The 11,624-nt window shown below is 46.6% G+C and overlaps 1 protein-coding gene across 1 annotated transcript; it reads right to left on the bottom strand.

Moving 5' to 3' along the window:
* Positions 1–1,900: 1,900 nt before the first annotated feature.
* Positions 1,901–8,017, bottom strand: LOC135572621 (uncharacterized protein DDB_G0284671-like). Its single transcript, XM_065021044.1, has 2 exons — positions 7,916–8,017; positions 1,901–2,404 (listed from the first exon to the last, which is right to left on the bottom strand). Exons 1-2 carry the CDS (start codon positions 8,015–8,017, stop codon positions 1,901–1,903), a joined length of 606 nt encoding a protein of 201 aa, XP_064877116.1.
* Between the last annotated feature and the right edge of the window lie 3,607 nt (positions 8,018–11,624).

Genomic DNA, 11,624 nt, shown 5'->3' on the forward strand with positions numbered 1-11,624 from the left:
TAATACTCTAAACACGACAATGCTCTGGACAAGACAATACTCTGAACATGTCAATGCTGTGGGCAAGACAATACTCTGAACATGTCAATGCTCTGAACAAGACACTGCTCTGAACACGACAATGCTCTGAACAAGACAATACTCTGAACATGTCAATGCTCTGAACAAGACAATTCTCTGAACAAGACAATACTCTGAACATGTCAATGCTCTGAACAAGACAGTGCTCTGAACAAGACAATACTCGGAACATGGCAATACTCGGAACATGACAATACTCTGAACACGACAATACTCGGAACACGGCAATACTCGGAACATGACAATACACTGAACAGCACAATACTCTGAACATGACAATACTCTGAACTATAGATCTTCACAGATCCACCTGTAACCGAATACCCAAGAACCGATCCGGGACCCGAGCGGGTCCAAATCCAGATTTGTGTCAGATCTGATATGCTTGTCACAGTTCTGTATGTGTATTTTTAACTAACTTAGAGAGAGAGAGAAATGTTATTGTTTATGATGCTGCTCTTTCGTGTAGCTTGTTGTTGTTCGCCAATCATAAGTCATCAAAGAGGCAATAAACTACAGTGAGAGAGCCTCACTCCTTGTGGGTCAAAAGTTAAGAAATATCAAATTATTGGAAGATGAAATTAAAATGATGGAATAAAACGTTAAATGAGAAGGATAGGCTACAATGACCAAGAGCCAACAGGTAGGCTCCTTCTTAATATTCTGAATGGAGTTGTTGTTATTTGTAGCTGTAGGATGAGATGCACTGCAGCCTCAGCTAGCCTAGCTAGCTACCGTTAGCTAACTTAACTAGCTTCTCCGAGTTTGATACAGTCAAGACAGGTACTATGTTTGATTTGATTGTAAATAACCTAGCTATGGCAGCAGTCTACTATTGTGCGAGTAGGCTTGGTCAGTTGCCGCCTCTTGTTTCTCCCTCCTCCCTGCTCACAGTATGGCCCCATCCTAAAGCGGCAAGTCTCTCCCTCCTCTCGAGCTTTATCAGCTCCGTTTATAAAGTAGCTTTAAAAAATAATGTTATGCTGCTTGTACTGTACCCACAACCCAATTTACATTCTCCATCCGTCTCTGTCCCAACCTCTCAGTCAGTGGAAGATTCTCATTTGGACGAGAGAACGTCCTCTCCTCAACTCCTCAGCCCTGTCTCCTCTGCAAACCGGAAACCGATAATTTGTTGAGTGGTTGAGGAGAGTGTCAGTTAGTTAGTAGGCGAACAGAGGAGTGTCCTCGCCTCCTCGATAGCCTTCTCCTGCCGAGGAAGCACAAGAGTATCCTTCCTGAGTGCTTTGCGGAAGTGTTTTGAGATCCATCACACCCCCTTTGAATCAGCTGTTGTTTACGTGGAGGAGAAAAGCATATGCACATTTATCAACGATATGCTACTTATACTATAAAATGTCTAGCACAACTAGCTAAATGTCTATTTGCTACTTCACACATTTCATTTGGGATTCCACCCCTGTAAATGTAATTTGCATGATGACGTGCAAGTGAAGAAGGAGAGTCTCATTTCATACAACTCCTCCCCCTCTCTCCTCGATTATCTTTGGTCTTTTTCAAAAGTAGGGGAGGAGAGGAGAGGACGGATGAGCTTAGCAAACTAATTGAGAATCTCCCAGAGTATCAGTGTCACGGCCGTTGGAAGAACTGGACCAAGGTGCAGCGTGCTGAGCGTACATTTTCTTTATTAGAATGAAAACGAAACCCCCCACCCCAAAGGTGCAGAGCCCGGCTGCAAAACCTAAACCTATAGGGGAGGGTCTGGGTGGGCATCTGCGGTGGCGGCTCAGGTGCGGGACGCAGACCTCGCTCCACCACTGGCTCACACCACTTTGGTGGCACCTCTGGTGCGGGGACCCTATTCGACGACCCCGGACTGAGGACTCTCGTTGTAGGCCCCGGACTGGGCACCCTCGTTGTGGGCCCCGGACTGGGCACCCTCGTTGTGGGCCCCGAACTGGGCACCCTCGTTGTGGGCCCCGGACTGGGCACCCTCGTTGCGGGCCCCGGATTGGGCACCCTCATTGCGGGCCCCGGATTGGGCACCCTCGCTGCGGGCCCCGGACTGGGAACCCTCGCTGCGGGCCCCGGACTGGGAACCCTCGCTGCGGGCCCCGGACTGGGAACCCTCGCTGCGGGCCCCGGACTGGGAACCCTCGCTGCGGGCCCCGGACTGGAAACCCTTGCTGCGGGCTCCGGACTGGAGACTGTCGCTGCTGGCTGCGGACTGGAGACGGTCGCTGGAGGCTCCGGACTGGAGAACTTCACTGGTGGCTCCGGACTGGAGGCCGTCGCTGCTGGCTCCGGAATGGAGGCCATCGCTGGTGGCTCCGGACTGGAGAATGTCACTGGAGGCTCCGGACTAGAGAAAGTCGCTGGAGGCTTCGGACTGGAGAATGTCACTGGAGGCTCCGGACTAGAGGTAGTCGCTGGAGGCTTCGGACTGGAGAATGTCACTGGAGGCTCCGTTTATGGAGAAAGTCGCTGGAGGCTCCGGACTAGAGAAAGTCGCTGGAGGCTCCGGACTGGAGATCTTCGTTGGAGGCTTCGTGCCATGACTCCTCACTGGAGGCTTCGTGCCATGGATCATCACTGGAGGATTCTTGCCATGGATCATCACTGGAGGCTTCGTGCCATGGATCATCATTGGAGGCTTCTTGCCATGGATCATCACCCAGGCCCCCTCACCCCAGGCCGCTAACCCTAACCCTGCCAGTCAAAATGGCTTTACATTACCCCCACCCAGGTCCCCATCACCCCTACCCAGGCCCTGACATTCCAACCTGTCTGCTGACTTAAAGGCTCTGCATGGTCAATCTGACGTCTGCAGTGGCTGTGATACAGCCTCTGCAGAAGTCAGGGCATTCAAACTTTGCGCTCCGCAGAGCAGAGCTGATGTGAAGGATGTTGTCAAGGAAGTTTGTCTTTATACAGGACCTCCTGCCCCCACCTACCGTCAACCAATCGTGTCAAAGCGGAGCTATACAGAGCTATACGGAACCCTCTGCAATGTTACAAAATTTGGGAGGCGTGGCGCACAGCAACACGGTAAAGAGCTCGATTTGGCCGCCGCAAGCTTCCAGATCGCATTTTCCTGAGAAAGCATGAATTGGCTTTTAGGTTCAGACCCACAGGAAGTCAACTCTGGAATCAAATCCCCCACACCCCTTCCCCATTACATAATATGTGGCAGGGACAGTATTAGTAAGTGTAATAAACCTGACAAGGGTTTAATTCCCACATATCCCACCGTTTAACTACGGAACTGGAATATTGCATACTCATCCCTGCTGCATTCCTGACATGGCAGGACATTAGGGAGCCTCATAATAAAAACACTAGTTGTGAATAGATATAATAGATGGCAAGTGGATAAGTCAGGTTGAATGTCTGGTATTGTGATGTACATTGTTTTGTACATTGTGTTGTATTGTGTTGTTCTTCTTTGGAAATTCCCTGTCCGTCACGGATCCCTTTGGAACTTTCATCACGCACACCTGTCCCCTATTCCGACTGATTAGTATTGGCATATATATGTTTCCTTTGTTCACCATGGTGCTGTCGGTTATTGTTACAATGTTCATTGGCATGTGTGTTATTTATTCGAAGTACTCCTCGCTCTTTTGTTTTGGGTTTCTACCCTATGTTTTTGTTACCTGTTTGTTTGGTCTTCGTCTCTGTGCCCTTACACGGCACGCCGTAATTTGGGGTAAAATAAAAAAAATGATTACTCATTCCTGCCCTTGTCTCCCGAATCATTTATACCAGCGTGACACTGTCAGAACTGGAATATGATTCTGTTTGGTCTGTCTGTTTTTCACAGAGTGTTGAGTCAGACCTGCCTTCATGTCCCATGATGCTTCACCACTAAAATGGTCCCTGACAGGGTGACAGACACACGCACGTACAAACGCGTACACATGTCATGCACGCATGCACGCACACGCACACACACACACACACACACACGCACGCACACGCACGCACGCACACACGCACGCACGCACGCACCCACGCACGCGCACGCGCGCACACGCACACGCACACACACACACACACACACACAAAAAGTAAAGATACCTTAATAGAAAATGACTCAAGTAAAAGTGAAAGTCACCCAGTAAAATACTACTTGAGTACAAGTCAAAAAGTATCTGGTTTTTAATGTACTTAAGTACAGTGGTGGAAAAAGTACTCAATTGTCATACTAAATGCTATACATCAAATTCCTTATATTAAGCAAACCTGATGGCACAATTTTCTTGTTTGTTGTATTTACGGACAGCCAGGAGAACACGCCACCACTCAGAAATAATTTGGAAATGCAGAATTTGTGTTTATTGAGTCGGCCAGATCAGAGGCAGTAATTACGACAACACGTTACATTTATAGGCGCATAAATTGGAACATATTGCATTCCTGCCTGAGCATTCCAAATGTAACGAGTACTTTTGAGTGTCAGGGAAAATGTATGGAGTAAAAAGTGCATTATTTCCTTTAGGGATGTACTGAAGTGAAAGTAAAAGTAGTCAAAAATAGAAAAGTGAAGTACAAGTTACTTAGTTACTTAGTACTTAGTTACTTTACAGCACTGCACATACACGCACACACCCCTCCACACTGCGAGGATCTAGCTGCTTGACAGAGATTCATTAATTATCCCAGTCAGAGAAAAGTGCTCTGTCCTCTCCACAGCCGTCACCTAGCACGGCCTGCCAGTCACCTGCCCAGTTAAGGTTAGAAATCGTTCAGGACTCTTAACATTCAGGAGAGCAGTGCGTGGTCCACTCATCAATGAGAGAATAGAGAATACTGTCCAGTGTCAGACTGGTGTCAGCCCCCATTGTGAACAGGCCAGGGAAACAAATGAGACAGGCGAGGAGAGGGAGGGAGGAGGAGAGGAGGAGAGGTCTCCCTTATATGGATGGTGGCGTACAATAACTGCATACAAATGAGTACTGTGGTTAATAGTAGTTTGAGGTTATAGCTTTTGATGCTCATAATCAGATGATTATAATGTGAAATAAAAACTGAAGCAGTTTTATGTCAAACAGAGAGTCTTTATTGAATAGGTCAGTATGTCCTGTCCTGGTAGCATGGATTCAGATAGATACGGTTAGTGATGATGATTTTCCTGTGTTATTTTGGGGAAAGAATCTGTAGAGAAATATTCCTCAAACTGTGATGGCCAACGTGAGACATTTCTCTTCGACCTGAAGAAGGTCATGGAAAGGACATTGTGGCCTTTTGAACCGTGTCTCTGCTTGCCTTGACCAGGTTCCTAATGAAATGGCATTGCATTACAGACAGTTCCAGCTTACTGACTCTTAAGATTGAGCCCTTTTGCAGTTGAAACAGGCGTGACATTCAGAGAGGCTGCTATCCTTTGTCCTTGGCTACAAATCGAATCAGATCCCCTAGAAATGTACCGTACAGAAGACTGGGTACAGCAAAGGTATCTATAGAGTAGAGGAGTACACTTCAAATATTTACTTCAGTATAAAGTAGATATTAGACGACATGACTCTAAGGTGAAATGTAATTACTGTAGTCTAGCTCAAATCACCGACTGAAATCTCATAGACTCAGGACATTTTATCAACCCAGTGAGCCAATCCTTTTGATAAATGGAGCCATCATCAGGTGTTGTGTTTTGTTGTTGTTGTTTTGTGTCAAATGTCATTACTCGACTCAGTGTTTGCACTGTTTTTTAAGGGAACAGAGTGCATTCCAATCAACAAAAATTAAATGTCAAGTTCAAGTTCAATGCACTTTACTATAAAAAGTTTGACTTGACACTGGAAACCTTGAAAAATTCCAACTATACAAATGAGGTTTTAAAGTGTTTTCTTTCCATTTTATCTCAGTTCTGTGGCACCACAGTCACAGCCAGAGTGTCAAACAAAAGAAAGAGACATAGTGTCTGCCATTTGTCATCATTCGTCTCTGTGCGGTAAAACCCCACCGGTTTTCTCCACACTGTCTGACGCCCTTCATATTGATCTCATATCTAATCATCATTTAATTGGACAATTTGGAGCCGTTTTTAACATGCCACATCAATCTCATTTGATTCAATTGAATGGTAATTTCTCACAGTATTACAGCTCTAAATATTCTGTCGCCAGTAGATTAGAGGAAAGAAACAATGTATGAATTCAGCTGTGCTTGGAATAGCCTACAGAAACTCATGTCAAAAACCTGGATTAGATTTGATTGATCAAATCAAATCACATTTTATTGGTCAAATGCGCAGACTACAACAGGTGTAGACTTGACAGTGAAATGTTTACTGACGAGCACATTCCCAACAAATAAATATAAATATGAAAAATAAAGTGAAGTGACTACATGTCACGGCTTTCTTCTGTTGAAGGAGAGGCGGACCAAAACGCAGCGTGGTTATTGTGATACATCTTTAATGAAGATGATAAATGAACAATATACAAAACAAGAAATGTGAAAAACCGAAAACAGCCCTATCTGGTGTAACAAACACAAAGACAGGAACAATCACCCACAAAACCCAACACCAAACAGGCTACCTAAATATGGCTCCCAATCAGAGACAATGACCACCACCTGCCTCTGATTGAGAACCATATCAGGCCCAAACACAGAAACAGACAAACAAGACATCCAACATAGAATGCCCACTCAGATCACACCCTGACCAAACAAAACATAGAACATACAAAGCAAACTATGGTCAGGGTGTGACCGTACCCCCTCCCCCCCCCACCCCAAGGTGCGGACTCCGGCCGCAAAACCTGAACCTATTGGGGAGGGTCTGGATGGGCATCTGTCCGCGGTGGCGGCTCTGGTGCTGGACGTGGCCCCCACTTCACCATAGTCTTAGTCCGCCCCATTGTCCGCTTCCGTGGCCTCCTAACCACGGCGACCCTTCTAAATGAACCCACTGGACTGAGGGGCAGCTCGGGACAGAGGGGCAGCTCCGTACTGGCTGACGACTCTGGCAGATCCTGTCTGACTGGCGGCTCTGGCAGATCCTGGCTGACTGGCGGCTCTGGCAGATCCTGGCTGACTGGCGGCTCTGGCAGATCCTGGCTGACTGGCGGCTCCTGGCTGACTGGCGGCACTGGCGGCTCCTGGCTGACTGGCGGCACTGGCGGCTCCTGGCTGACTGGCGGCACTGGCGGCTCCTGGCTGACTGGCGGCACTGGCGGCTCCTGGCTGACTGGCGGCACTGGCGGCTCCTGGCTGACTGGCGGCACTGGCGGCTCCTGGCTGACTGGCGGCACTGGCGGCTCCTGGCTGACTGGCGGCACTGGCGGCTCCTGGCTGACTGGCGGCACTGGCGGCTCCTGGCAGACTGGCGGCACTGGCGGCTCCTTGCAGACTGGCGGCACTGGCGGCTCCTTGCAGACTGGCGGCACTGGCGGCTCCTTGCAGACTGGCAGCTCCTTGCAGACTGGTGGCACTGGCGGCTCCTTGCAGACTGGTGGCACTGGCGGCGCTGGGCAGACGGGTGGCTCAGGCGGCACTGGGCAGACTGGCGACTCTGATGGCGCTGGGCAGACGGGTAGCTCAGGTGGCGCTGGGCAGACTGGAGACTCCAGCAGCGCTGGAGAGGAGGAAAGCTCTGGCAGCGCTGGAGAGGCGGGAGACTCCGGCAGCGCTGGAGAGGAGGAAGGCTCCGGCAGCGCTGGACAGGCGGGAGCACCTGTAAGGATGAGACGGAGAGACAGCCTGGTGCGGGGGGCTGCCACCGGAGGGCTGGTGCGTGGAGGTGGTACCGGATAGACCGGACGTGCAGGCGCACTGGAGCTCTTGAGCACCGAGCCTGCCCAACCTTACCTGGTTAAATGCTCCCAGTCGCCCTGCCAGTGCGGCGAGGTGGAATAGCCCGCACTGGGCTATGCAGGCGAACCAGGGACACCATGCGCAAGGCTGGTGCCATGTAAGCTGGCCCAATGAGACGCACTGGAGACCAGATGCGTAGAGCCGGCTTCATGGCACTTGGCTCGATGCCCACTCTAGCCCGGCCGATACGCGGAGCTGGTATGTACCGCACCGGGCTATGCACCCGCACTGGGGACACCGTGCGCTCCACAGCATAACACGGTGCCTGCCCGGTCTCTCTCGCCCTCCGGTAAGCACAGGAAGTTGGCTCAGGTCTCCTACCTGGCTTCGCCATACTTCCTGTGTTCCCCCCACCCAATACGTTTTTGGGGCTGCCTCTCGGGCTTCCTTGCCAGCGTGTTCGCTTCGCCAACCTCATTCTCCTGTAACCTTCCTCGCACTGCTCCATCGAATCCAAGGCGGGCTCCGGCACTCTTTCTGGGTCGACCGCCCACCTGTCTATCTCCTCCCAAGTTGTGTAGTCCAGATTCTGCTCCCATGTCCCGAAATCTTGACATCGCTGTTGCTGTTGCCCGTTACCATGCCGCTTGGTCCTGTTGTGGTGGGTGATTCTGTCATGGATTTTTTCTGTTGAAGGAGAGGCGGACCAAAACGCAGCGTGGTTATTGTTATACATTTTTAATGAAGATGATAAATGAACAATATACAAAACAAGAAATGTGAAAAACCGAAAACAGCCCTATCTGGTGTAACAAACACAAAGACAGGAACAATCACCCACAAAACAGCCCTATCTGGTGTAACAAACACAAAGACAGGAACAATCACCCACAAAACCCAACACCAAACAGGCTACCTAAATATGGCTCCCAATCAGAGACAATGACCACCACCTGCCTCTGATTGAGAACCATATCAGGCCTAAACACAGAAACAGACAAACAAGACATCCAACATAGAATGCCCACTCAGATCACACCCTGACCAAACAAAACATAGAACATACAAAGCAAACTATGGTCAGGGTGTGACACTACACAACATTTGTTTCTAAAATATGCCAAGAAAAATAGGACACCTGCCATTTTGAGGTAAAGAACTACTTTTAACAACTCTACTAATCCTCTTTTCTAAACCAGATGCACAAAGATGATATCTTTCAATCACTTTTTACTTTCCTGACAACACCATGTTCTGTTTGATACTGTATGGTATTAGTAGTTCCTGGAACCAGCCACAGATCTGGATCCCATTGGTGTTTCACTCTTCCCTAATCCCACACTTTTGTCACTGCTATTGTAATCATCTTCATGGCATTGCATTTTATTTCGGAGGACATTTTGATTATTTGTGTAATTTATTGTGATGATTTGTCTGGCTTGTCCCTCTTTTTTTGTACTATTGAATCCTTATCAGCTCTTAGTTCTGTTTTCATTCTCTACTGGAGTCTGGTGGAGAAGCAGACCATAGAAATAAAAAATAAAAAAAATTAATAGAAAGGGTGTCTCCATTCAAGCCAATGATGGCATAATGAGTGGACTGGCAGCCATTTTGAATGTACCCATGACTTTACCAGTCAATTGTCAGGGTTAGAACTACCAAGCCCATTCTATTCATTCTTATTTCTATAAAGAGGACCAGATCCATGTTCTAGAATCGATCACAGTAGGGTCACAGTAGGCTCCACTTACTGGTTATGTAACTTCAATGAAAATAAAGTTTCAATTAAATTAAATTAATCAATGTAATCAAATCTTGATTTCAGTTACTTTTCTATGTTATAATGACCTAGAATGAACTAAAAGCATTTTCTTCTGAGCCTCAATCAAAAACAAGATTCGGCTATAAAAAGGAAGTTCAGGAGGAATTTAAAACTCTTCTCCCAGAAAACTCCAGAAAACAGCTCACACCAAATTAAACTCTAAATTACTTATCACCTGTTTCAAATCACCTCATCAATCAGAGGTTTATAAACCGCATTACCCAGACTTCCAGAGGCCCTGCTGTTTCCCTCATCCCTCTATCCCTCTGCCAAGTCCCTTCATCTCCCTCGTCTCTCTAATGTCTTCTCCTACTAACGACATTACAATGTCCTATTGGAGGGAGGGAGGGAGAGGGAGGGAGGGAGGGGAAGAGAAGGATGTAATCTCCACCAAACTCCCCCCAAAAGGATGCAAAACAAATGTACTGAATCAGATCAAACCCCACTGTAAACCCAGAAGATTTTGATGAAGTGTAACCCAAATAAAATAAAACGAGGAAAAACAGAGAGTTGAAGATTTTAAAGGATAATTGTCTACGTAAGCAAAATAACTCTAAATAATCCTTTCTCTTTTCTGCAGTGCACTTTGATTGTGCCGTCATGAATTAAAACATAGTAGAAACTCCCTCCAGCCAATGCTTACACCAAGCCAATGCATCTGAAGTGACACTCCGGTCTCTTTTTCACCTCGTTTACCACCTGATTTCCTTAACAAACGCCTCAATAGGTGGTCCAAGTCAGTCATGACATAGCACAAGTTGTAAGGTGGACCTTTTCTCTTTTGTCCTCTATTGTCGCTCAAGCAGATTCCCATCAGACCAACACCTAGAATGACCGACTCCTTCAACGTTCCAGTTATGTTTTACCTTTTAGTGTGTACTTTACTGTATTTATACTTAGGATCTCACTTTCAAATTGAAAAGTTAAAACGTTGCTGGAGGATGTCTTTAAATCCATGATGGAGAGTGTAAGCACAAGTGCACACTTGATAAAAATTTGGAGAATCGGGATGCATAACAAAATACACACCAGATTATGGTTCCTGTTTCTAAATAAAAACCTTCCCCTCTGAAATCTGTATTTTTGGTATCCTACACTCATTTATTCATAACGGCTGCAGTGTCTGGCTGCAATGTTCCATCTGTTTATCAAGAGCTGATACAGAACGCTGCGTAATTCATCCAGTGAGGAGTGGAGGTGCTCACTGCAGTCAGTGAACATGAAAATTGGATTCAGGTAGATAAGTCAATCTGTAGCTCGGATCGTTTTATTGTTGACCTGAGAAGGAGGGAGGAGGGAGGAGGGAGGGAAAGGGAGGAAAAGAGAGACTTAGAAGGAGATAGAGATTATTTCCATATTCTAGATCGGTCCAAACAGAACACTGTATGTTTATCTTAGTTGTACTTATTTACTGGGTAACATTTTTTAAATTAATTATTTTAGGCTTAAAGCGGCAATCAGCAGATGAAACAATAACAAAGTGCCCATCCCATCACTGTTTGGTTAACATCTGAGGGATGGGGCTGGAGAAATGGAACCACTCTAAAAATTCATTGACAGAGCTATGGATGCAAGGGCTGATGGTCCATGGTATCAAAACTATAGGTTTAACTATGTTTTGATGGTATCCAATGTTTGTTTACATGAACATTGGAGTAAAACAAGATTATATTTGAGGTACGAAAATTTTACTAAACGGAGAAAGTTATATTCCTCAAGAATCAATGAATTAATTTATAAATCGAAAATTGTATGTAGTTACTACAGATTGCCCGTTGTAGCTAAATGTAATCTGTGTAATCCCCAAAAGTAATTATTTATCATGAATGGGTCTTAAACAATAACTAGTAATGCTGCATACTCCAAGAAAGGTTACAATATCACCTTTCTGGTAAAAAATATATGGAACAAAAATGTAAACGCAACAATTTCAAGGATTTTTCTGAGTTACAGTTCTAATAAGGAAATCAGGCCCTGATCTATGAATTTCACAGGA

This window comes from Oncorhynchus nerka, linkage group LG7 (assembly GCF_034236695.1).
Source record: "Oncorhynchus nerka isolate Pitt River linkage group LG7, Oner_Uvic_2.0, whole genome shotgun sequence".
Lineage (NCBI taxonomy): Eukaryota > Metazoa > Chordata > Actinopteri > Salmoniformes > Salmonidae > Oncorhynchus > Oncorhynchus nerka.